We start from the raw sequence: 27581 nt of genomic DNA, 5'->3' as shown, positions 1-27581 counted from the left end.
ACATACACTGCCCCTTCTCTCCCTTTCTCCGCTGTCCCTCCAGTTGCTGTTGTGCAAGTCTTTAGTGCAGCCAAATACACAGAAGAAGTGAGAACTGTGTTACATCCTTCAAGTTAACCTCAACAGTTCCCACAACATTGAAACTGCCCAGTGTGCCCAGCCTGCCTTCCCATCTGCTCCTCTGTCTCTGTATCACAGGCAGACTTCTGGGCACGCACTCTGCGCAACTGGGGCACAAACACCCAACCTCATACCGGAGGCACAACACTGCAAGAGCAAAGCTAGGAGAGGACCAATCCTTTCTGCCTTTCTTTTCCACTGCAGAGGATTCTTACTTTCATGAACTGACAAAAAAAAAAAAAAAAGGTGACCAGAGAAGGGCTACTTTCTCTAATAGCATCCCAGACACAGCCAGCAAAGAAAGGCAGAACAGCTGCCCCACTGAAGGTAAAGCAACAACCATGCTGCTCTACGTGAAGAAACACAAATCAAAGGTGACAGGAAGCAGCAAGTGGCAAGCAGGTGCGATTTTAAGGTAGATCTTGTGTTCCAACTAACCAAGGAAGGAGAGGGGTGGGAATACTTGACTTGAAGGATAAGGCGCCCAGAGCCGGGCAACACCACCAGGCCCAGGAAGGCAACGGGAAGGGTAGATAGAGAAAGAAAGAAAACAACTACGCCGTAGCCACAGAGAAGGAAACGTGCAGAATAAGACAAGGAGGGAGAGCAGGACGCTAGCGAAGAGAGTCAGCGAAAACACCGTTCGCACCGGCCAGGGGACGCGAGCGCGGAGAAGACTTGAATCTTCGGAGAAAGTTTGGGCTCACGAGGCTGGCGCTCCAGCAGCGCCCCCCGGTGCGGCACGGACCCCGCGAGGCGACGGCCAGCCGGACGAGGGCCCCGGTCGTGCCGAGCAGCCGCCGGCTCCCGCCACCTCCACCTGCCCCGCTCAGCGGGCACGGCGCCCGCGGGGCGGCCCGGCCGAGCGGTCCGACTACCGATCCGTAGAAGCCGGAGCCTCCCGCCCGCCCCGTGCCCGCCGCGGAGCCGCGCCGTGCCCGTGCCGCCCGGACCGAGCGAAGAAGCTACTCACATCGTCCCACTTGACGAATTTAATGCCTTTCTTCAGCGTGTCGGAGACGCAGACGGGCTTGAGCTGCAAAGCGTGCACTCCTGGCTGCGCCCCGGCCATCTGCACCGCATTTACGCGCTCGCTCCGGAGCGCAGAAGCCGCGGGAGACGGCGGCCGCCTCAGGAAGGACGGCGGGGCTCCAGAAACAGCCCCGGGAAGGAGGCCGGGAACCGCGCTCGGCGCGCCAGGCGCGGGCGGAGGAGCGGCCGCCGAGCCGGAGGGCGAGAGGTTTCACCGGCGCCCGAGGAGAAACCCGGCGCGGCGGCAGCCAGGACGAGCCATGCGGCGGCACATCCCCTATATACCGCCGCTCGCCGCCACGCACACGCCCGCTCGCTCTCACACGCGCAGGCAGGGCACGGCGCGAGCGCCGCTGCCCGCTCCCCGCCCGCCCCTCCTCCGCCTAGCTCGGCCCCCGAGGTTCCCCCGCGCGAGGTCAGCGCGCCGCGCCGGCAGCGCTGCGGCGCCACCTGCCGGCCGCGGCCGGGAGGGAGCGGCGCCGCTGCGGGACCCGCCGCGGGGTCGGGCCGGGAGAGCGGCGGGGCGCCGGCGCCGGCCTCGGGCCGCTTTCTGAGGGGCCGCCCGGCCCGGCCGCCCCGCGGAGCGCTGCCCTGCCGACCTTCGGGCTGCGTTGGGCGGCCGCCGCCCTCCGCCCGGCGGTGCGCCGCCCCGCGCCCCGGGCCGAGGCCTAGGCTGGCTCCGATCCTGGGGCGGCCCTCGGGGGAGCTCGGAGCCGGGGGGAGGGACGGGCCTCGGCGCGGGCCGCTGCGGGGCGCCGCCGTGGGGCGCCGCCGTGGGGCGGGACGGCCCCCGGCGGCCGGTAGTTGCCTTCCTCGAAGCGCGCCGGGGGAGTGGCACGCGGTCTATCCTTGGCCCCAAAACCGGGGAGCTGACACAGAAGCACCGGCCTCGCAGAAGGGTGACGGGGAGACGCGTGGCGGTGCGGGGACGAAAGCCACCGCGAGAGAGGCAGCCGAGGGTCCCAGCGTATTGGACGAGGGACCGAAGGTGAGTGTCTCGATCGCTTGTCCTACCGATGGGAGAGACGGACGATGAGTGGTACCTCCTACCGATGCCAGGCTACGCAAGGCGTGAGCGCGAGGGAAGCTGAGCACTGTTTTAAGGAAAAGGCATGGCACACTTTCCCGGGATAAAAAGCGTAATGGCAGGGCAGTACTTGGACCACAAGCAATGAACGGGACAGCAAAAGAGGAAAGACTCTTAAAGAAAATGGTGCATACAATTCCCAGCATGAATTTTGTTAAATTGCTTTCCCAAAGCTTTGTGCTCTCACAAAATGAAGCAACTTCCTCGTAATTTCTTAATTCAATTTAGTTCTGCTCCACAAAAAAGACGACAATGGCAAAATCTCCTTTCACCCAACAAAATCCTAAATCCAATGTTTTTAAGGAAAGATTTTTGAAGAACAAAGTCATATGTGCTCCAAAAATGACTGTCTCTTTTCACATCCCTGTGCAGCCACAGTAGATAGAAAGCATCAGATGACACAGCACGAGATCTCAAATTTCTCTGTAGAGGTTTTCAGTTGACCCTTAAGATTTTGGGGCAGAAGGTCAAACTTCTACAAGATAAAGCAAACGATGTAGAAAGAATGTCTACAAAGAAAAATTGGTTTTGTTTCAAAGGAATAGCGTTTTAAAGAAATTACTCTTTAGAAATATATGTATTATGTAAGTGGGGGAAAGCTTTTTGATTTTGTTTGGTGTTTTCTGTTTTGTTTATTTGTTTTGTAATTGGAAAGGTACAAAAGTGGCATGTCAGACTCCTGAAATGCTCTTAGTTCCTGAGTTGTTAAGGCTTACTGGGCCTCTTCCAACTTTCTTCCCTTCAACAAGAAACTTTTGATTGCCTTTAGTGGGATCTGAGTTCACACCTTTCCAGTAGTCTCTGCAGACAACAGACATGTTCCATGGCCAATTACTCCATTTGCTCAGTTGTTTTGGTATCAGCCTGCCATGCAAATATGGGGCAGAATGAAACTTCACGCATTCACTCCTGTGATATTTCCCATTGATTTGCTGTGACTTAAATGATAACAAATTCAGAGTTTGACTGCACTGATGTAGATATGGGATTGGTCTGTTTTGATGGGAGCAAGGGAGAGAGTTTTTCAGTACCATTTTCACAACTACCTTTTCATCCCAGAATCACAGAATCACCAAGAGTGGAAAAGACCTTCAAGATCATCCAGTCCAACCATCCACCCATCACCAACAGTTCTCACTAAGCCATGTCCCTCAACAGAAAATCCAAACGTTCCTTGAGCATCTCCAGGGTCGGTGACTCCACCACCTCCCTGGGCAGCCCATTCCAGTGCCTGACCACTCTTTCAGACAAGTAGTATTTCCTAACGTCCAGCCTAAATCTCCCCTGGTGCAGCTTGAAGCCATTCCCTCTAGTCCTATCACCAGTTACATGAGAGAAGAGGTTGACTCCCAGCTCACTACAACCTCCCTTCAGGTAGTTACAGAGAGCAATAAGGTCTCCCCTGAGCCTCCTTATCTCCAGACTGAACAATCCCAGCTCCTTCAGCTGCTGCTCATAAGCCCTGTGCTCCAGACCCCTCTCCAGCTTTGTTGCCCTTCTTTGAACCCAATGCAGGGCCTTGAGGTCTTTCTTGCAGTGAGGGGCCCAAAACTGGACACAGCACTCGAGGCGCGACCTCACCTGAGCTGAGTACAGGGAATGTATTATACAAATGAACAAAAATGAAATATTTAAATCCTATGAAAATAAGAGCAAAGAGCACAGATACTACAGTATCATGATCATTTAAAACCATGCTCACCTAAATACTTATATTCACAGCAGTCTGCCAAAACCAGCTGTTTGAAAGATGTGAAACAGCTATAGGTGGATGCATCTCTGGCAGTTTTCTCAGCAAGGCTGTAATACATTTTTCCCTGACCTAGCCTTCTTTGAATTGTTAGGAAAAAGCAGTTACAATTCACAGTGATACCACTTGATTTCTGATGATACCACGAAGCCCTGGGAATCTATTAGCAGGACCATGTAGTCAGTCACCCTATAAATCAGCATTAGCTGTTTTACTTGGATATGATATTTCAAATACAAAAAACTGTTTGGAGCAATTTTGTGGCTTTTCAGTCTTAACCTGATGAAGCATACCGGAACATGGTATTTGGCCAAAGGAAAACACGCCTTTTAAATGGCAGATATCTAATGGATTTTGCATTCAGAGGAGGAATAAGCACAAAAGGAAATGGCAGTGTGTCTGCCTACTAAGCAACAATTCTGGAAAGTGCTTAATATTCAGTGTTTGCTGAAATCCTAGGCTCAGTGAAATCAGTGGGAATTCAGTTTCAACTGAGCTATCTAGCTTATGTGTTATCAGTGCTGCTTAATCAGCCTCTGCTCCAGCTAAGAATACATTTTTTGCTACACAGTACATTTCAAACACTTAAATTCTATGTGCATCTAAATTGAAACTCTTTTCCGCAAAGCATGGCATCACTGACCTGGAAATAGGCTACGTTCAGCAGGATCATTATACCCATAAAGAGTACAATTATCATTAAGTGATTGCTCTACGTCAGGCACAGGAAGAAGCAGGCACATTTTATCCAAATGTACTGTAAGGCTCACAAGGTACTAAGATTGTTATGCCTGTATTCTGTTTCTTCTTTACTCAGCCGCTTTTAGTTTCATGAAATTGAAATAAAGTTGTATGGCTAATAACAATAAACTTGGCTGTGAAGTTATTAAGGTAGTTATTAAAAAATGTACTTATGGGATGGGATACACACTGATCTTGCACTGCAGGAATTAACTTCTGAATGTTTTTGGTTTTGCAGCCTGGGCTGTAAAATGATTGTCTAGTGTAAGTAAGTCACTAGAATGCAGTGTACTTGTAAGCCATCATTTGTATAAAATATTTCATGTATTGCTAGTTAATTTCCAGAAAATAAGATGAATACACAATAAGTTTAGATTCAGATGTGCAAATGGACGTTGGCAGATAAGTCACTGTAACAGATGGCATTGATCAAAGTCAGGTCAAATGAAAATACAGAGAAAGCTACACTGAAAGACTGTATGAGCTATGCATTAAAATATAGCTTTTTTAACATTGATTTCAGAGACACGTATGTGAAATATCTCATTGCCACTTGCTATCCTGAATTTCTTGGTGTAAATCTACATTTTGAAAAGAAGCAGTGGCCCCTGACTTGAAAATGCTTAAGTACACTGGTGCACTTGGTGTACGGAGAGTTAAACATGAGTGACAGTGTTTGCAGGATTTGGGATTAAAGATAAACTCATCTTCAACAGAGGTATATTATCCTAATTGCATTTTAAATTGGACCAAATTATGCTTTAATTATCAGCGGGAGCAGGATCGTTAACTTGTACAGAGCAATTTTCCAGAAAAGAAAGAAAGAAAACGTGACCCTGTATCTCTGGTAAAAGCACAATCATTCTGAGAAAGGCACCTTTCAATTTGTTTGGACTATAGAACTCAAATCTTTCCACTGAGAGACAAATATAAGGCAAGGTATAGTAAAGCTGCCTTGTCGATGACTGTCATGCCAAAAAATGAAACCTACTAAAGGTAATATCCCCAAGTGAGATTTTTTTTAAGTCACTCATTTACTATAAGAATTCACTTGTTATATTAATACTTCCGTAAATTTATGGCCGGTGGCCATAGATATGGTTGTATTAAGTTTGATCAATTTATTGATGTCATAGGTAAATAACATCAGCAGGCTGATATATCTTTTATCTTTATGAGTAAAGCTGATAACTTATGTAGCACAGCCACTCAATCAGGTGACTCTAAAAGAATGAATATAAAATTCTGGCACACAAAACACCACCATAGCAACAAAGACAGCCTGGCAACAGCAGCTGCAGCACAAAAAGAAAATTGGAAGGGGAGGGAATGATCTTGTACAAAAGTCTATTTCTTGTCAAAAGCATTTTAATTTTTTTTCCTTCCCATCAGCAATATAAAATGTCTTTAAAATAATGAGAGAATAAAGATGAATGCACAGTGTTTGGAATTGTTTATGACACAGGCTGTATCTTTGTGTATATGAAATGGCTGTTACACTGTTACACTTCCTGGGACCATATTTTACAGTGGATAAATTGTCCTGGTACACAGCTGGCACCTGTAGATCTCTGTGCTGCAGGAAACCGTGCAGGGTTTCTCCATACAATGCCCTGCCTGAGGGTGAGTGACCTCCTGATGGCTTGGGCAGAGAATTCTGTTGAGCACACTTTTTGACCCTCTGGAGCCTTAGACTCCCAGCATGACATTTCATGCCGTGGTAGTTTATTATGTAGCAATTAGCGGAGTTCCACATATTACTTTTTGCACGTGCACTTCATGTACATTGTCAGAAGCTGAAATTGATCTGGATGGAAATATTTACTTTTTACTCAGAAACTTTCCTTACTTTCCTACTAACACTGTCAGGGCCTTGAAAGCACTAGAGCTGGGATCTTCTCCCAGCCCTGCCCATGGCACAAGGCCCCATTTCTTCTCAGCCTGGGACCGTCAGTCGCTGCCCAGAGATGCTGAAGAATCCAGCTCTGCTGGATGAGCAGTGGCTGCCAAGCTCCTATCCTGTTGCCCCCTGCCAGGGGAAACCTTCCATGGTGCCCAGCATTGTTGTCCCCAAGGATCCACTGGTCCTTGTGTTGCCATGACATTCCTTGCCTAACCTCTACTTTAGGCAAAACTATTACCAGAAAAACACTCAATTACTGTAATATTTGCACAAGTTGTAAGTCAAAAACTCAGTAGCTTGGTTCCCTGGAAAGAAAGAGTTAATTCACCCTTTGCTATATAACATAACCTGTTCTTGCTTCTCTATTTAGTTCATAGCATTTTTTTAATAGCGTTTTTTTGCAGATTGTTGTAACTTGCCTGTAAAACATGCAAAATATTTAAGAGTGTTGAATAAAGTTATTTGTGAAGGACTTCACTGATTACTAGATTTTTTTTAAATCACAGCTGGTCTAAACTATCAGAGGTTCACTGTCTTCAAAGTTTACTTACACCACTGTCGTGTCTGCACCTTTTTTTCCCCTGTTTCTTAATAACTGTATGGGTAGATTAGAATCAGCTGGAAAGCAGCCCATCTCACCTGCTTTTATTTACATTCAATTTAGCTGTGAGTTGAACTAAAAGACAAAAATAAGATGTGTTGCAAAGCAGGCGTTGCAATGAAAACAGTCTTCAACCACAACCCTTCTGGAAACCAAAATTTCTGTGCTTCACTCTTTGCAGTTGCCAAATGAATGTGACAGTGCTCTGTTCTTCATGCAGTTATAAGAGGGAACTCCCTGGTTTATTCTTTTCTTGGAGTGTCTTAGAATTGCAGGAATCCCCTCATGGTGTCCTTTGGGAACACAGAGAGAAACGGTGTGAACTTTGCCAGGACTCCCTTCTCTAATTCCCACAAGCTGGGACAGGATGGCCTGTCTTTAGATAGGATGCAAGATTAAGAGCCTGAAAAACAGAATTATATTCTCAGATCTGTCCTAGTCTTCTTTCCATAAGCAGATGACTGTGTTGTCCATTTAGACTCTTAAGTTCCTAAAGGAAAGAAACCTAACATACACATGCTCAGGATTTCTAGATACTACCCATGGCATAGTTTTAAGTAGCTTAAAAAGGAAGCACAATAGAAAGGTTTTTATAATTATTTCAGATAATACGAATGTAAGGAGAATTTTTTTGTTGAGTGTATTAGATTGGCAATTTGATGCATTTCCAAGGTTGGTTTTGTTTTTTGTTTTTGTTTTTCTAGATTTCACAAATGCTTTTATATCTTTTGATACTTCTCACAGATTTAGCCAGGAAGATTTTGATGGTATGCCTTATGCTGAAGTTAAGCAGCTCATTTAAAATTTTACGTCTTGCTGTAATCGACAAACGTTTCATTTCTTCTTTCTTCCCATTTTAGAACTTTTAATGCACTATTCTGAATCATCAGAGACTTCTCATTCCCATTCTGGCTACTTTACAGAACTTGCAGTTGTAAAGGGTGAAATTCCATGACTGACAAAACATTAGTCACAAAGCAACAGAACGCCATTTACGTAGTTGAAAGCAGTTGCTTTAAACTGTGTTTCTAAGGCTTGGAGCAATTTCTGTAAACCTTGAACAACAGCTCTTGAAATTAATTGTAACTCTTGATGGAAAAAAAAAAAAGTCGGAAGCTAATTAGCTGATATAAATTTAGTTCAGTTCTTAACATTAGTTATCTAAAATATACTGTTGTCACAAATGAGATATCTAATGAAAGAAAGGACTAGTTAAGCTACAGTCTACTAGCAGAGCAAATGTAACCACCAAAGTCTTTTGTGACCAAAAAACTGGACCTAAGCTTAATAAGCCGAAAGCTATTACAGTCTGTCCAAACTCCTATGCTGCTTAATCACTATGTAAGTAAAGTTTGGTTTATTCTCTTGAACAAATAGACCTGTTCATGAGGTGTTAACCATAGCTGATGCTGTAAGCCAAGAATTTTAGTAAAAACTCTGACACTAGAAATACAGGTTCAGAATGGCTTGGTTGTTTTATCATAGTGTGAGTCTGTGGCAAGAAAAAGCACTAAGAGGTAAAGCAGTCTGGGAGGCAAACTGCTCTAACAGGTTGCCCGCTGAGCAATCAAACAACATTTAGCAACCTCCCAACCAGAAGACATTGTTAGAAACACAAAGCCATTGTCAGAGAAAGGTAGGAGGTTAAGTGGAGGAGGAAAAATGCCTTTTTGAAGAAGACCACAGGCTACATTGTGATATTCCTGATCAAAACATAGCTAACAGGAGAAGGAAAGAAACAGCCAATGTGTGTATTTTCTACAACAGTACGAGATGACCAACAAAAAGTGCCAATCTTTTTACTCCCACTTTCTCCTCAAATTTGCTATTACACATTAAGCTCACAGTACCAAAAAGTCTCTTGTTCCAGGAAGATGGAAATGAAGAGGACTAATAGGTCAAACCAAAGGGCCCGATCAAATTTTTGTCAGAGTCATTCCCTCAGTTTAAACACGACTTTTGAAAGCAAATAATTTATCTTACAATTATCTTTCTATGACATCATGCAACAGTTTTGATTGAGCAGCTGATGATTAATTTAGAATTCAACAATTAGTTTCCCAATAGTCTTGTAAATACATAAAGGTCACTACATATAATTTCAAATAAGAAAGAGCAATTATTGTAAAATCTCGGGTTTCAAAGCAGCCAGCAGATACAGAACTATGAGCAAAACCAAGCTAAAAAAAGAACATCACAGACTGTAATAAAGAATACCTCTTTACTTCTCTAAACAGAGATTTGCAGTAATTATAGAGAAATCTGGCACATGCACTGATGTGAATTAATAATCCCACTGGTAGTGTTTCCAGTATTTCATAGATCATCTGCAAGCTGATTGTGCTTACAAAATTAATCTCAATCTAAATGCCAACTAAACAAACTACTTCTTTCTTATTTATTTAGTAGGAAACAAACACAAGAGCAGTAGACATTATTTGTTTTACGGTGCCAAGAAAATATTAGCTTATTTATAACCTTGTAATACACCAAAAATTCAACTATGACTACAGTCACACTTTCCAGATACATCTTGTTAGCTGTTTTGGACAAGGGCTGTTTATTACTGTCTAAATCAGCGACATGAAAGGAAGCATGCTTAGGGTGAGTATTATCACCCCCCTAAGAGATTACAATTTCATGAAAGGTCTTAGACAGACTGAGAACTGAGTCCAGATTTCCAAGTATTGTTTCTCTGCTCTCCTACATATCTCAGGCACTGATAAAAAAAGACAGATGTTTCAGATATGATGCAAAAACAAAAATGTACAGAGCAGTATAGGGTGGGGAAAACGATCTTGTGATTAACATTGTATAGACATTAGTTGATGATTAGTGTTTAATATGATTTGGTACCAACCTGCTCAATAAAATTCTAACCATTGATACTATCTCAAACATAAGTCAAAATAAGGTAACAGGACTTAATCCTGAAGAAGTGTTTTAATTACTGCATAGCTGCCTTGCAGAACAGTTCAGGACATAATAGAAAGCAGAGCTAAAACACAGCAATCTGACTTCAGTTTGTCATTTTAAATGAAGTCAATGGAAATTCAGTAGTGTGAGTTCATCAACTACAAAGCCAGTGCAGTTTCAGTCCTGCTTCAGAAGAATTTCAGATCCAAGTGACTGATCATATACAGTACTGATCTCCTGATCTTTGCTGAGTTCCATTAGGTTATAGATGCTGATTTTTTTCCTGGGATTAGTTCATAAGAGCTGGCTTTCACAGTCAGAAGTGGGATATGGGAACTGAAGGAGGCTGTATTCATTTAGAAAATCAGAATCCCACATGCAAATGGGGTGCCTCTATTTTTGATAGGAGTTGCAAAATAATAACATATGACTATTTGCACAAAACTAGGACCTGTATTCTGCAAAACATGCATTTCAAACTCAGGTCTCCCTCCCCTCTTTCCACCTCGTTATTCATCTCTGAAAACTTCCTCATGCCTCAAATTACTGATCTAAAAAAGGAACACGGATAATATTTGATACAAATTTTGCAATCTGTAATTAATACCTAATTGTACTACAGAATGTTAGTAAAAACACTGCTTTATTGTATGAAAATAGAAAACTTGGTAAATTTTAGCAGTGGAAACAGAGGTGTTGGTTTGGAGCCAGTTTGTTTCCGTAATAGGAAACCATTTTCCTGTTACATTTTTATGGAAGTATTCAGGCCTTTTGCTTACATAGCAAAGTAGAGTAGGAAAGTAAGGAACGTGGTCCCTACATTTTATGCCCTCAGTATTTGCATTTTTGTCCCTTCTATGGAGAGGAATTATCTGCACTTAAGACCTCTCAAGTTTTTCAGCACCTTCCTACACAAGGGGAGAGCACATGGTTCTGCCTGCCCCCACAACTTCTATTGTGCAAAAGCACCAATGTTTCTGCATAAGGCTCACCAGATCCAGCAAAGTATTCAGAGGTGAGTTACTGTGAATAGATTTAAAGGAAAGGTACTCACATCACTGGTGGTGGCTCGCTGGTGAAGTGTCCTCCCCGGATTTCCCCCAGCCAGTAGAGTGTCCACCAAGCCCTCATCACCAATGGCAGCCAGTCAGCAGAGCATCTGCACCACCCCATAGCACAGGGGCCAGATATATATCCTTCACATAAGCAAGGTGCAGCTACAGAGCAGCTGCCCACGAGCAAGTTACAGCTGCATGTAGAAGCACAGGCCAGGGCAGCCTGCCCATGCTCCCAAGCTCTCACACTCCCTCTTATCATGCCTTAGTCGCAAGTTCAGGCCATGATCTGTATTTTTCCACACAACTTCTCATTCCCTGCCTCCCCAGCCTCTCCCTTGAGAAGTCATTACATGCACAACAATTGGCACGGTAAGATTTGAAAGAGTACTGCTGCATCAGCAGCTGATCAGAACCTTATACCACTGTGGGAAGGAGTGGTGGAAAACATGTCTATGGACGTATGGATTCTGCCACAGAATGAGCCTCAATTATGAGCTTTTATAACATGCAGCAAATCTGCTCGTGGTCTGTCCCATATTCAGAAAATTTAATCTTGTTTTAGAGATGTTTTAATACCAGACTGTTCATGTAGGTGAAGGATTCCGGATATTACGTGTGTGAAGATCAGAAGCTACATAGTCAACAGGAGATGCCATGCCACCTACAAAGACAACAAACTGAATCTCAAAGCCTTGTTGCAGTGATGATGGGGGAGAGCTCATGGATAGATTCAGTATTTCTTTTTTGTAGTGCATCTTAATGTGCATCTCAGATACTGCATAGAAAAGTTAGAGTTATGCTAACAGGCATTACAAAACGCAATCAATTTGTTGCCATAGCAACACATGCAGAAGGGGAGTGGTTTCATTAACTGGAGGCAATAAAATAAAATGTGTAGCATTTGCTCAAAATCTGGGAAAAACAAACAAACAAAAAAACCAACATGGAACAAGAGCAAAGATCTGAGAAGCAGTTTCACAGAGCTCCCTGGAGCACTTAGGATCACTGAGGATAACAAGTTCAAGCTGCAAAAATAGAAGAACAATTATTTCTATACAGGCCCTGGCAGGATTCTCCAGAAGTATCCTGACAAACTGCCACTCACTGGTAACGAACAACTGGCTTCTGGTATGCCACAGAGGTGCTGTAGTTTTCTCATTTTCCATCTTGAACGGCTTTGGAAGATGGCAGATTTCCAGACTTTGACAAGGTTGGCAGAACTGACGGGCTTCAAATTATTCATTTCAATCCTTATTTGAAAGCAAGTCGCTATTTCTCAGTGATGTAGCAGCCTAAGCAACTTCTCTGTTGCCCTCTTTTCCTGCAAGCTAGGATTTTGTCTCCCTGAGGAGGCTGTGCATTTGACATGTTTTAGAGAACTCTTTGCAGGTGCTATGTACAGTGGTCTGGGAGTGCAGGGCAGCATTCTCTTGCTCATTTGACAAGGCAGTGTATTGTGTGCTCTAAGATATCTTTGCGCGTTTCAGAAGGGTTTTCAACAAAGCTAATAAAAGTGTATTTATCCAGGAAATAAAGTTTATTCCTCCATGCAGGAAGAGTGTTTCAAAGATTAGACTGCATTCCATTTTAGGCTGCCAATTTTTTCCAACACTCTTCTCATGCACATATCTTCTAAAAGAATTAGCATTATGGAGTAGTATTTTCTCGGCATACCATTTTTTTGTAAAATGAATATTAAATATGATATCATTTCAGATATCTTCTGAGGTATGAAAAAGGGGAACTGCTAAGCCTTTCTGCCTTTACGTGAAAAAACAATACAACTACGTTGTCCATGCTTGCACACATTCCTACTTTCACCCCTAAAAGATGCTGGAATGTGATATACCAGATGCTTTCATGGAGAACTAGACCTTTTTCTGTAAACATTATTTTCTTCACTTTCTAAGTCAAATTATTTGAAATATCAATTTTCAACAGAAGGAACACTGATTTTCCCTTCTGCAACACTTAAATCTCCAAGCCCAATTTCAGCTTCCTTTGCCTGCCTCTTGCAACTCATTGCTGCCATAACGAAATCAGCCTGCAGAATGGACCATTAGATAAATCTCAGGTGAGAGCAGTTTACAAAGCTGTTAGTTTATGAAACCAGTAGCCACCACTTTCCAAACAAAACAATATCCATCAGTTCTTCTCATCGCTCCTGCTTTTGGGGCAGGGATTTAGTTGCTGCCTCCTAGATGCCTGTTGCCTGCAGTCTGCACTTATCACCTCTCAGGACCTACTGGGAAAATGGAAATTGGCAAGCGGCCATCTGTAGGAATGGCGGGGCAGTGGTTATACTAGCAGTCTTCTCTCAGTACAAGTCTGCTACACTCGGCTCAGTTCTGTTCCAGTTCACCTGCACTTGTGACTAGAAAAGCCATCAGTCCGAAACCATGTGTGCAGCAGGCTAAGACTATTCATGTATTCATGTCAAACGTCATCCTGAGATGATCAGAAGGGACGTCTGCCTGAACCCAGGGCAAATCTGCAAGGGACAGGAGATGCCTCATGCAGGATTCTGAATGCTGCTGCTGCTCAGATAGGAGTCTGATCCTGAAGTACAAGCAAGGTGTGCTGACAGGAACTTGAACAGGAGTTGCTTTCTGGTACTTCAAGGTGGCAGATGGAACACAAGGCTACTCTTACAGTCACCAGGAGGTAGTGTTTCACACAATCATACCAATGCACAGGAGCTGTGTTTCCAAAGTTGATGCTGTGTTCCTTAATATAAGTTTGCCTTGTTTCACAGATCAAAGTTTGAGTGTCAGAGAACACCTGTTAAGGTAACTAGGGAATACATATGGAGGTCTATAACAGTCTGGGGAAAGACAAAGAGGTAGGTGTACACTGAATTTGATAGCCTTGTGAATTTGGCCCATGCTGCTTACAACAATTGAATAAAAAGGCTTTCCTGCTTTACTCTTTTTAAATGCCTCTGAAAACTTCAAAAACTACTAGACTTTCAGTTGAATATATAAAGCTGTGTTCTCTAATGAAGAGTCTTAACCTCAGTAGAAGACTTCCTTCTTTCCAGCAGATACAAACAACCACAGCCTGCCTCTAACAGCAGCATTTCTATGGTCTGAGAAAAGGCTGTTAAAAAGATACTGCCCTACAGTGCTGTAAAAATGACTTGAAAGCCACTTTGCTGCTAGGTACTTTATATATACAGCTACTTTAAAAGAAACATGTCTTCTGTGCTATAAATTTGAGAGAAGGAAATACATACAACATTTTTGTAGGTAGGAAAAGAATGGTTGTTTTATGTACAATACGTACTACTATGGACTTGAAAAATAGTGGCATTATCAAAGTACTCTGTATCTACTGGAGATACTGTGTGACTGTAATAAAGCTGCTGCATTTACATCTTTGAAGATATTTTTATTCTAAGTTCCTGATCTTGAGTTTTCAGTTGTCTGCAATCAACGCATTTCTCTGCCTCTCCTGAAGTTAGACTTCCAGAAATGGGCGTGCTGCACGCTTGAAGGCTGTTTTACTCTTAAATGCATTTGTTACATTGTGTTATTCAATCTACAACAACTCTCTACCGCTAACCACATTTGAGACAGGGGCTAACAGGGGTGCTTTATCTGCGCCATGGCATACAAATTAATTTCCCCTGACACGCCAAGAAATTGTCGCATTGCATTCAGGATCATTTCCCAAAGCATTACCATTCGTTCTTGATTAGCTCAGTTTGCTTCACCTGTGTCACACGTTTGAGCCCAATGTCTTTCAGGTTTCATATTTCATAAGTAACTTTCAGAATTGATAAGTAATAGTAAAGTGCCTGCAAAATGTAGTCACATCTCTCTATGCATTTGTTATTTAAAAGCCAACCATTTGGGCACCATTACTGCCTGAAGAGAGGCTACCAATCAAAGTGCATATGGAGAGCTCCCAGAATCTCTGAAGGAAACTGTACTGTATCCTCATGTCTCCTCTTTCGTCTCCACATCAGTAAGCAAGAACGAACTTCACATTCTCCTGTAGCAACTGGTATAATACATAGTACACTGAAACAGGTTGAGATCAGAGATATTCACAGATAAAGGAGAGGCTGCATTTTAAAGCCTTTACCCTTCTGCTAGCTAAGCTTAAACTTCCCTGAAGGCCACCTAAACCATCCTGGCTGACTGCTGACACAGCTGTGGTGCACACTTATGTACATCCTGATGACTGTGTCACATCAAAAGCTAGAGTTAAGTCCAAAAGTTTTGCCTGATGTGGTCAAACGCCAAAGATAGGAGTAGCCACCAGTGAAGACAGTTCACAGGCTAAACAGCAGCAAAGAGTTAAACAGCCCAGAATGAATGAACCAGAGCGATCAAATAAAATCCTCATGCAATAAAACTTTAAATATGTCTGAAGCCAGAATCATACTTGTAATAAGTAGCTCTCCTCGTTGTGACCTGTTCTTGAACTACTCCATATTAAGGCACCGTAATAGCTTTGTGATTTACGCTTACTGTTTAATACACTTTCTTGCTAACAGCAATATGTTGGCATTGATTTGCTTGCTTTAAGTGTTCAGTAGAAAATGACAGTCTTCCAGTCCATAATTGCCACATCTCAATTATGGCCTTTATGTATGGATTTTTAGGTGAACTTCATGAAGAGTTACATGTGAATATTCAAGCACTGTATTATAAATACAGACAACAGTATCTGTTTAAAAGAAAGATACTCACACATTATGGTATTCTTTTACAGCACAGCAACAATTCCTTTTATGTTTCAAAAACAGCATTCCTAGAAATGGTGTTTGGATCTAAACCTATTTTTTTTCCCCTCAAATCATCATTGTCTGTTCAGTAGTTCAGGCATATATTTTTAGGTTGTACATATGTAAAATACTTCATATTTCATACAAGGCTTCATCTGATTGAAATATGAATGAGTTCCATAAATCAGTCAGCTGAAAAGATATTTAGTCACAATAAAATCAGAGGTGAATACGTATTTACTGAGAATAACTTGCCAGTCAACAGATATTTACTCTCTTACAAAAGAGAAAAGTTAAACGTGCAAGAAAAGATGGATAACCAGAGGTTGTTTCCAGAAGAACAGAACAAGTTTCTCAGCTGTTTAATCAGGCTTTATTCCAAGTCCTGTGGCATCATCTGACTGAAAATCCTGACAAATGCATTATTCTGAGAAACAGGCAAACTGCAAAAACAAGGTTTGTAGAGTCCACTTGTGGGAAAGGAGCAGCTTCAGAATAGTAGCTTCCATATCAGCTTGTAAGATTATGAGAAGACAGCAAGAGCAAAATGCAAAAGATTCTGACAGAACAGATAAAAAGACTGCACATATAGTAAAAAACAGCTTTACTAAAGTGAAAGCATATATGGGCTTCAGAATTTCATAACAAGGAAAGGAAGAGGTGAGTATCAGCGTCTACCAGAAGTTTCTTGCCAATAATATTTCAGACTTATTTTTCCACTGCTCTTGGAAAATAATCCAAGACTCCCAGGTGATGTGAACTGGTAACAAAAAAAAAAAAACAAAACCAAGAAAACAACATTGATTCAAAACCCCCATTGATTCAAAATATCAGCAAAAGCTAATATTCTTGTAGTCAGACTAGTCCCAGTGACTACACAAAAACAGCTTCTGAGACAAAACACAGCAGAGTTTAAGTAACAGCAGGACTTTATTTTTCTATGGAAAAAATCAACTGTAATTGTGAACAACTCAGGAATCATGTGAATGACAATGGGCAAGAACAGTAGAAGGACCTCAATGTTATCACAAGCTCTAATCCACCTTTTCTTAGTTTATTACATTTGGAATAACACCACCCACTAATGCATATCTAATGATCAATGAGATAATTTGTTGGATATCCCAAAGCTACAAATTTGTGCTTATGTGAACAGAGAGAAAGGAATCTTACTTGGATCAACATTTGCTAACTGATACTGCATTATCAAAGAGATACTAGATAAAATTGCAAGGTCCAGGCTTGTGTGGAATATCAAGCCATTAGTCATAAATAAAATACAGTTTCTGATAAGTGCTGTTTACCAGAAGAATACAACCGACTCGCAAAGGAACATGGGCATGACAACAGATGTTCTACTACTGCTGTAAAGGGCACTAATTTTATTCCCTTCTTTACAAGCTTATGCTTTCATGAATAAGCAATGCATTCTGATATATCTGTGTTTTAACCTTGCTCCTTTTTAAATGAATAGTTTTAAGACATAATTAGCAATTAAAAAAATAGTGCATTTGTACCTTTGAACTCTGAACGAAGATTAAATGCTTACTTTTCCTTTATTCTAAAAAAGTCTGAAATATTGCCACAAAAGAACTTCAAAATTTATACTGTATCCACATTATTCAAGGAGATGCTAAAATCTCTCTAAAGTTTGTTCAAATTGTGCGGGTTAAATAAGTAGTCTGAGTAGATCAGTCCTGTTTTGAAATGCAAAGTATTACCATGATTAATATTAGGTTTATTATGCCATAAATTTATGATATCTCCTGCATTGATATTTTTACTTCTTACAGGAGAATTGGAGTTTGACTTCTGTAGAAGACCCGGCAACCATTTTGAGAAGCCTTTTGTTCTATAGCTATGCGAAGCTGAGAATGCAGGGAACAGTCTTCGCTGCAGCCATGCTTCAGATCCTTCCCTTCCTCCCATCATTTTTTTATTTCATCTACTAAGAGGAATGTGCACCTTATGCTCAGAAAGCTAGCTCCTCTCACAAGCACATGAAAAGCAATGGGAATGCTAAATGGCATTCTGAGATCATCTTTGAAAAAGATTGAGCCTGAAAGCTCTTCAGAAGTTCAGATTTACTCTTCTAGGGAAAAAGATATGGAATACGTCAGCCGCAGCTACCGTGACCACTCATTTATGCTAATGGACTTTGATGGGAACTTCGCTCATCAACAATTTGTTTTAAAGCCTCTTCAGAGTGTTTCAGAAGCTTAATAGGCCTGATAGTGTGGGAAACTGAAAGACACAAGATGAATTGTGCTTTCATAGTAACATTATACTGTCATTCTCTCATTTTTACAACTTTAAAATAGTACTAAGTATTAGAGTGACCTCAAATGCACATCCTATATCATTGAGGTCTTTCTTGCTTTCATTACAACTTGGTTTATTCAGTAGACACAAGTTATTCTAAAATCTGATCTGTAAGAAAACAAAAATTGGACTTTGATGTGTATATGAATGCCCACTACCAGTGATTAGAATAAAAGGCATTTATGAAGAAAATTCCAATAAAATGCTGAGATAGATTTCTATATAGTTGGCTTATGCTGTCCATACTTTAAGGGAAAAAAATATTCCGTCGTAGGATTTCATTGATACACAGATCATCACGTAGGTAAAGATAATTGCAACAGATCTAAACCGTACTGCAAAGTCATGCTGGATTCTAACCTGGATTTTGAAGTTATTCTAAACCTCCGCATGAAGTTATTCTAAAAAACCGCTTCAGTTTACCTGTGACTATATCAGGCCTGAGAAAACAAAATTTGGCAAGTCGAATGAAACAATTTGTCTATATGGGCTACTACTTCTGCCTCTTTTTAATGGGTGCCAGAAGCTGGGGGACAAGATCTATTGTTCTGGTTGGTTGGCATTTTTTTTTTTCCCCATCTTTCTCTGGAGTTCGTGCCAGCTTATAATAGGTAAGAGCACCCCATTTTCTCAGTTGCAAGTCAGTACTCTTTGGAATAGGCTTGAAGGAGGAGACTGCAAAAGAGCAAGCACACTTAACACTTAGGAATACTTACAAATGAGTAGAAACTGTAAGAGAAACGGAAAGTGACAGTGTGCATAATCTTTAAAAAAAAGTAATGAAGATCAGAAGAATCCACAAAAAAAAAAAACCAACAACTCTTAGCCATCAGATATTTTCTAAACTAAGAACTGAACCAAAGTAATCCCTTGATCGAAAATAAACTGCTTCCTGAAGACAGGTTATTGGGTTGAAAGCAGAGCCATCTAGGATCTTTGTCTGAAGCTGTTCTCTCCCACTTGTGTAATACAGCTTTATAAGTCTGTCCATTGAAACCAGAACTTCCTAATTTCTCTTTTTTCCATAACTGACTTTATAAAGAGCATTTCTACATTCAAAGGTAATTAGCAAACCAAACTTTCAGAAGATATTCCTCAGCCCAGCCAATGACAATTCACAATTTTTTTTAGCAAAAGAAAAACACTTTATAATCTTCAGTGCCTCCTTTCTGTAACATTCAGTGTGGCCTCCAACTTTCTGCTTAATCACCTGCAATTCCTTGCCATATGTGTGTTTAGTTAGTATAAAAGGCAATTAAGTGGGGTAAACTTACAAGCAACAAAAGCAGATAACACCCAGCAGCTGTGGACCCTTGCTAGCAATACCAAGATGTTCCCAGAAAGACTTGATGATAGAATACTTCCAATTTATATTTACTTGCTCATCCTATAAAGACAATGTATCTGGACTCTCAAGCCCATGAATAGATCAAAACTCTTGGATTCTACTAACCTACTCCTTACTTTAGGAACTCTCTGTTGCTGGGGATAATGGAGTAATGTGTCCTAATAAACTGATCACAAGACCAAGTGAGCAATTTGAGGTTTAATTCTGGCTTTGGTTCTAACTTAGAAAAAAATCACTGATCTTCTTGTAACTGTATGCCACATCTGTGATAACACTTGTACTCTGTAGATGCATAAGGGTTAATTAGTTAAAATTCCCCTTGAAAAGTGTAAAAGTATAAAATTTAGCATGCAAATGCTAAATACCATCTTTCTTTTCAACAGTAAATTGGCACAATTCCTAGACCTGATCACAAGTGCCCAAAAGCCATTCATAATGCGTATGTACACAGAAAGGTACATCATCCATTATATATGACCTTGAGTAGCCTAGAGAAGTTATTAGCCTAAGTAATCCACTAAGTATCCTGCTCTCTCTGAGATGGTGCAGAATTAATAGACTGTAAAATACGTATCTTTATTCTCCTCTATCTTTGCATGCAGTTAGTTCTGCAATACAAGTTGTTTCTTTAATACAATATGAATTACAGAAAGGTCATGTGCAGCACAAGTTAAATTGACACTTATTTGGTTTGGACAAAATGTAAAAAATTATGGTTAATGAATAATAACATAATTCTGAATTTACATCTCAGTAGTACTTAGATATCAGATAGCAACATAGCTCAGCTTAAGAGCCTTCCAGGACTTTAAATTACAGCTTGCATATGGAAGAGTATTGTGCCTATGTTTATGAAAAGGATCAAGTGAATTAAATGAATTGCCCAAGAGAAAATAAGGACCAAGTTGTGACTGAGGTAGAAAGTTTGGTCAGTCTCCTAAGTTGTGAGATTGAGTCCCACCTTCAGCTCTGTCTTTTTGAAGAACTTCCTTTCCGCTGTATCTATTGTTCTTATTTTTCAAGAATGAAGATCTCTAGTAGCCACACAAATACACAACTCAGAAGGAAATTGCAGTTGGGATTAAATAAACCAGACAACGCAATGGAAAAGAGGTAAAGGAGACAAATATTCCAGGTTTAATAAACCTTGAGGAAGATTTCCTGACTCAGCTCCTATTTCTGGTCCTGCTTACAATAATAATTCTTTAGAACTCACACCCTAGCTGTAAGGAAAAGCACACAGTGTGACAGAAGGCTCTTGTCATCTTTGCCACTGCAGTTCAGCACCTCACAAATTTCAGGAAAACAGTCAAGAAAGATGCTTTAAATGATACTGTAAGCACAGCTTCCCTCCAAAACCTTCAATTATTTTAAAACATCCCACTTCCCCCTCACCATCATCCTGTTGTTTCACTTTCATTGCAGGACATGATTACCTAACAAACATCCCCAGGCTGTTGCAGTAGCCAGAACACTCCCAAGCCAGGTGCACAAAAATCTCCATGACCATATTTCCAGATAGAATTTATGACCACTCTGTTATAAGTAATTTTTGTCAATATTCTAAAAGAATAGCAAATAGTGGAATTTAAGAGGAAAATGGTGCAAACCCAAAGTTAATTTTGTTTCTACGGTGTTACCAAGGAGCAGGAGAGCATGCAAGAACGAATATCTGAGAATCAGAGTACAAGAACTACCCAAATTCTTCTGTGTTCTAATTCAGACTGAGTCCCTAGAAATTCTCTTCTTTATCTTGCATTCCCATATACTGTGCACGCTACTTAAGTGAGAAACATGAGGACAACAAAAAGCTGCTTGTCCATTTACTATCCTGTTAACAGGAATGGGTTAAAAATGTAACTGAGTTTCTTTGTGCTTCTCTGCCCACTAGTCACCACATTTGAGATTGATACTATAGGCAACAGCTGTTGCTGCCTGAGACAGAAGGTGTCCTACCTTAAGAGTAGAAAGTATTCAATTTAGGCATATCTATTGCAGCCCCTTTGTAATTTACAGCTGGGCTGTTTTAACTTGCAAGATATCCTCTATCTGCAGTCCTTAAATCTTTGCCTGAGCTGTCAAAGGATTTGGCAATATCACTTCAGCCTGAACCCCGTGTTCAGAAAATGCAATGAACATTCACCCTGTTAGTGTCTCACAAACTGCCAGTTGCAGAGAACAACTTCTGCAGACAGGAACACCACCTTTCCCACCTTCTGGCAATCAGTTACACCCTGATGGAACACTGCTGCTTGCCAGGAAGGCAATTACTTCTTCATGAATATTTGGTCCTTGGCCTCTCTGAGGATTCCTCAGTGTGTTGGGTAATGCCATCTGCGTGTCTCTTCTGAGACATGCCACTTGCCAGCAAAGAAGGTAGACTTAATGCCCACTATTTTCAGGAAAGACTATCAAGTACTTTCATTTGCTTACAGCCACAGTCAAACCAACCATCTGCGCTCTATTAACACTGTTTTGACTGAAACCAGGATACCTTGGAACATTTGCAGCCTCCAGGTAGCTGAACAAATGACAGCTCAGTTGCTTTTCCTGAGTATATTCTTACTGGTGGTTTCCAAAAGGCTTCAGAACTAGATCTAGTAGCTAATGAAGTTGATAAAAAATGTCAGCAATATTAAGGGTGACTGATTCAGGTCCCAAATGAGTTAATCAATTTTAATTAAACAATATTTAATAAATAACATCTAAAACAACTGAGATGCTATCTGAAAACTTAGTAAGAAAAGACTGATTGTTAAAAGGATTTTTTGTAGGTTGTCTAACAGCAGACGATTTCAGACCAAGCTTTTATATTAAAAAAAGCATTTATCTTACTGTGATATCAAACTGGATAGGATAACTGGTTTCAACTGAGTTTTGTCAGGTTTGCAGCAGATCAGAATATTTGAATATTTTAGAAATCAAGCTGATCTCAGCACCATAACTTCAGGGGCTCTTCTTTAAATACAGGCTCTTAACATGTAATACATTATTAGTAGGACAACTTCAAATCCAGTGTGTTTAAGACTTTTAAGCTCTTGAAGCTAGGATTTTCTTTGTTCTGTGTGTGTGCAGCACACAGCAGCGTGCGCTTCCAATACACAGATAGGGTTTATTAGTATCCCAGTAATAAAAATCAAGTTTACTCTTGTTTTAAATACCTTCATGCCACAAAACAGAGACTTTTTTTTCATGAGCAAAGGGCTACATGTAACATACTTTTGCCTAAGCGAGTGTGAAACAAAGATCTGACAAAACATATAATAAGTTTATTTGGAAAATAGCGTACTTTCAGTGGTACTGCCTGAAAACATGCACGTCAAAATACTGCGTGGTCAAAGACACACAATAGTTTTACAGTGCTGGGAAGCATGAATAAAACAGACTACTGTATCTTACTACACCACGGTCTCACTGAAATCAGCTGTTTTGCACAGTGTTGCACCAGCTGCTTGTTAGCTGTGCTAATTCCCATATGTATAATCAAAGAATATTAGGATGTTATGATCACAAGAGAGTTAGGTGAAGTGGACCATGATAACAAAAGACAATAAATGGAAAGCTTACCCCTATCCTGGGCTCATTCACAAAACACCAGCAGAGTGGATCTGCAGATAAGATCCTTCCCCACTGGCAGCCAGCTCTTAAATAGGTCTAGGAGAGGTGGAACCAGGCTCCACCCCTTCCAGCAGCACAGGTGAATTGCCTTCACCTGTGCTCCTGTGGCTGACTCATGGCTCTCCTCAGGTGATCAATCAGAAGTTCAGGCCGTGACTCAGCAGTTCCCATACACCATATCACAGCATAAGCCATCTTAATCCACTTGCCATGATCATACCTACTTGTGTCTGTTGTGAGTCGCTGTTATTCTTAACTCCACTCTGACTTCCTTAATTATGACAATCCCTTAAGGAAATGGGGTTGTTATCTTGGAAGCCAACTTGCTTCCCAGGCTGAGTAGCTGCCAGCATTGTCTGTGACCAGTGTAGATCAGTAGTGATGAAGGCCCTAGTAACAGTATTTCTGTTAAAATTTGTCAGCTGCAGAATAGATCTTTTTTAAGTGCTAAGTGCATGGTCTGAAAGGAGTGTAAACAACCACTAAAGGAATTTTTAAAAGAACAGTTCTCACACCACAGAAACCTTCATTTCCCTCTATAAAATGTCTGCCTTTAACAAACATCTTATATAGTACTGTAATGCAAAATTCTGTTTAAAAGCTGTACTTGATCATCCTAAGCTTTCACCACTGCAAGTAAAGCAGTGATTTGTATACAGTGCCAGCAATGTGAAGTTCTACAGACCTAGCGCATATTATACTGCATCAATTGTTTGCTCCTTGCACACTGAGTAAAGCAGTATGTGGTAAGTTAAAATCACAGTGAATTCTGAGCATTTTTCTTCTTTGATTTTTTCCTATTTAAACAGGCTTTTGATGGTAGGACAGAGCACATCTGCACCTTCCCTTGTGGAAGAGGTGCTACCTGAATAGCTTTAAGATGCTAGTTTATTGTTTCTAGTCCAAACCTAGTTTGATTTGCTGGCAAAAAAGAACAAAACCAAAAACCAAAAAACAAAAAACATAGTTTCTGTCATGCATCCCAACTAGCAGAAGCAAATCTGTTCTAGAAAATAGCCACACAATCTTTGGTTGTGAGAGGCAAAGGCACTCTAAAATAGTGTGATTTTTTTTGGTGCAAGAGATCACAGCAGAGGTTTCAGAATGGACAAGATACTTATTGGCCTATTTCTGCTTTCCTTTTTTTTTTACAGAAAAGTAGTTACCCAAGGTGATGAAAAACAAGCAGTTCTACATCTAATGCCAGTAATATTTTTTCCCCTGCTTGCAGATTCAGGCAGTTAGCCTGCAACCTTCTCAAATGATTTTTATACCCAGAAAGAATAGCAGACATCAGATCTCTTCTATCACAGACTAGCTAGGAAAGGAATAAAAAAAAAAAAAAAAAAAGAAGAAGAAGGATCAATGGCAGAAAACATCACAGAAGCCACAGGCTTTCTAAATGGTGTCTGACTAAAGAACTATTTATCACTGCTGGAACATAGTTTAATTTACCTTGGAAATCAAAGTGTTTATTCCACATCTAAAATAGCCAATATCCTTCTAGACCTTCAGAGAATACCAAGTAAATTATTATTCATTTGCTCTGTTTCACACACAGTGACAACTACCTTGCAACAGTCAGCATGGCAGTTTGCTCAAAAGAGCCCTGCTTTTTCAATTTCTTAACTTTCTGTTAACATCTATACAACAGATGACAGAAGCTGCTATGTCACAGACTTTGGTCAGACTATACTGAAACTATTCTCTATGCAGGCATTTCTTGAGTCAGTGTGAGTAGTGCCTGCACACAACTAACTGTCAGTCACTGGCCTTTGCCTGTTTCAGACGTGCCCCACAGCTTTGGTTAGCACCTGCCCAGAAGCATGGACTGATTACTGGCATCTGCATGTGTCAAAATGCAACACCCACAACTGCTTTTTTGCTTCTCTATTTAGGAGGGTCCACAGCCTTAGAAATCATCAGGAAATGGTTGCTGTTTATAAGGGACACTGATAGGAAAACAGCATTTGTGCATGCAGGAAAGTGCTGATAAAAGTGGAAACTGCTGCAGCAATTGCGGAAGAGTATTTTAGACATTTTTACTGATGGTGACCCTGTCAAATTTAATTTAGCAAGCCCAGTTATATAGCATGAATCTCCTATAAATCACAAGGGATTTATCACTAAATCATGTACAGGCATCTGAACAGGTAGCCTGAGTTTCAGTGAGAGGCTGAAATTTGGTTATAATGTAACATCCATGGAAGTTCTTGGTAAAGTATTCATGAGTTTCAGCAAGTACTAAACCTACTCCTCTGTCACCTCCACGCTTTGTCTGCTGGAGACAGATCTGAACCAACTCCTAGGTGTGACAGCTGTGTAGTGAAAATCGTGGCTAACAGGATAAATTCCTCTGTTACCAGGCCTACCCCACACCATTTACATCAGCATGGGGATGTCAAGGGTGCAGTACCTAAGCACTGGCTAATGGCCAAACAGTACCGCAAGACCAAGGAGACTAATGACAACACTCTGAAATACATTAGGCAGCAATCTTGGGTGGTGCAGGCACTGAATAGCTTCTGACTGTGTATGTAAAACATCACTGCCATTTGGCAGTGGCATGACAGAAGTGAAAAAAACAGACTCAACAGAAGTAAAGGCAGCATTTTGTTTTAAGACGTCATTTAAAGGCTGATTATAATGGGAGAAAAATTCTGGGAGCACCCTCAGATTGAATGTTTTTGAGAAAAAAGATTACAGTGCACCACGGGCTACTGAAATATGTTAATTTCAGTTATAATTAGATGCCAAATGTGTTAAATCTTGGAAATTCTTTTGATTCCAGATGAATGATGTTCAAATAAAATTGAGATAACCTCAAATTCAAATGTTCTGCATTTTTATCTCATTTTCTTAAATATAATCAATGTATAGTCTTATGTTTGGATAGTTATACACATTTTTATCAACACATACTTACAGTTGTTCCAGAGTATTTTTTTTCCTCCCTCCCAGCAAATCCTGAGAGAATAAGCAATAATATAGAAAGTCCCAAAAGAGCAAGCTTTTTGCTTTTTGAAGTTTTGAGATCTTAAATTGCACGAGAATTAATTGCATGCAAATGTACAATGCAGCTCCAAGGTTCAGCTCACCTCCTTACATCGAGAGCCGCAGTTGATTTTTGCCTCCTTCTAGGTAGTCAGGAAATTAGTCCGAAGCCTGCTGCTACTACCTCAGTTTGCATTTTAGGATCTAAAGTTAGCAAGTACATGTGTTCAAGGCTTGATATGTTACACAGGGGGCTCAAGTCACTGAAGTGATTAACTGTGTCTATCAAAGCAGCCCTAAGCCTCCACACTGAGCTTTCAAATTTGTGGAATGGAGGATCAAAATAGGATGAAATACTTAATGTGCAGAAATTAATGGTAACATTATAATATGTTATAAATAATAAAATTATATATATATAAAATTATATGTATATATAAAATTATATATTATAAATAATAAAATTATAGTAGCACAAAATTGAGTCAAGACATCTCCCTGTAATTCACAGAGGTCTCTAGATTTATTAACTCGATTAGTAAAGTCAAGTCCTGAGAATGAAGACTTAAAGAAATCAAGCTAAAAATGCTGGTACCTACAAACAGGTATGCTAGAAAAACTAGGCAAAGTCTCACAGTGGTGTTGGTTTAGCTGACAGGCCTACACCATACTGCTGCTTAGCTGTTCTGAGCTTCTAAGAGGAAATTCTAAGGGGAAAGGGTAGCAAAGAGGATAAGGAGGATTAATTTGAAATGCACATTTTATCTTTTTGCTTAGAAAACCAATGCTCAAATAATGTCTATGCTTAAAAGATAAAGGTAAAGCAGTAGAGAAGAGCCAAAATCCATTAGTACAATGAGTACTTCCAATTTTAGTAGTAACAAGCAGAGCCCGTTCATACAGAGGTTAGCTAAACAGTTATTTTAAGGACTCGCTGTCCTTAGTGGAAAATTAATAGAGCAAGTGTCAAAAGCCTTTCATGATTTTAAAAATTAGAACAGTGTCTCCACTGGGTATCTGTTCTGCATAGAGAGATTTCACTTACTGAAATGTGCAGTGTGAAGTTTATTCAGCTCCTAGAACTTAGGAAAGCTGTCCTGAAATCATAATATCTACTTGTTTCAATCAAGCACAGTATTTGATAAATGTAGTGGATACTTGGAGCTACACAGTTCCTCTGCCTAAGTCATCTATGTCAATCACAGCAGTGGAAAATATAGAATATGGTCACTTAGAAGCAGGATCACAGCATACTTCAAAAATGTGATCTTTCTGGAGGAAAGGACAGGGGGTATAAGAAGACATTAAAGTCACAGAAGAAAACACCAAGGAGAAAGAATAAACTGTGAACATTTG

General features: G+C 40.7%; 2 protein-coding genes across 7 annotated transcripts in view; one reads left to right on the top strand and one right to left on the bottom strand.

Annotated features, from left to right (window-relative positions):
- The window catches only part of PLCB1 (phospholipase C beta 1), a 368401-nt gene extending 366889 nt beyond the window's left edge, over window positions 1-1512 (bottom strand). For all 6 annotated transcript variants that reach the window (XM_052672119.1, XM_052672129.1, XM_052672147.1 and 3 more), the window contains exon 1: window positions 1094-1512. In XM_052672119.1, the coding sequence (XP_052528079.1) occupies window positions 1094-1192 (99 nt within the window). In that variant the 5' untranslated portion in view covers window positions 1193-1512. The remainder of the gene's footprint in view (window positions 1-1093) is intronic.
- On the top strand, window positions 1413-18472 carry LOC128078251 (translation initiation factor IF-2-like). Its single transcript, XM_052678275.1, has 3 exons — window positions 1413-1483; window positions 1540-2140; window positions 17737-18472. The coding sequence occupies exons 1-3, from the start codon at window positions 1413-1415 to the stop codon at window positions 17893-17895; spliced, it is 831 nt and encodes a 276-aa protein (XP_052534235.1). The 3' UTR covers window positions 17896-18472.
- Window positions 18473-27581: the final 9109 nt, after the last annotated feature.

Source organism: Tympanuchus pallidicinctus, unplaced genomic scaffold (assembly GCF_026119805.1).
Source record: "Tympanuchus pallidicinctus isolate F22 unplaced genomic scaffold, pur_lepc_1.0 scaffold1, whole genome shotgun sequence".
Taxonomy (NCBI): domain Eukaryota; kingdom Metazoa; phylum Chordata; class Aves; order Galliformes; family Phasianidae; genus Tympanuchus; species Tympanuchus pallidicinctus.
Note: the sequence above shows the minus strand (reverse complement) of the source record. Positions and strands in the feature narration are given on the sequence as shown.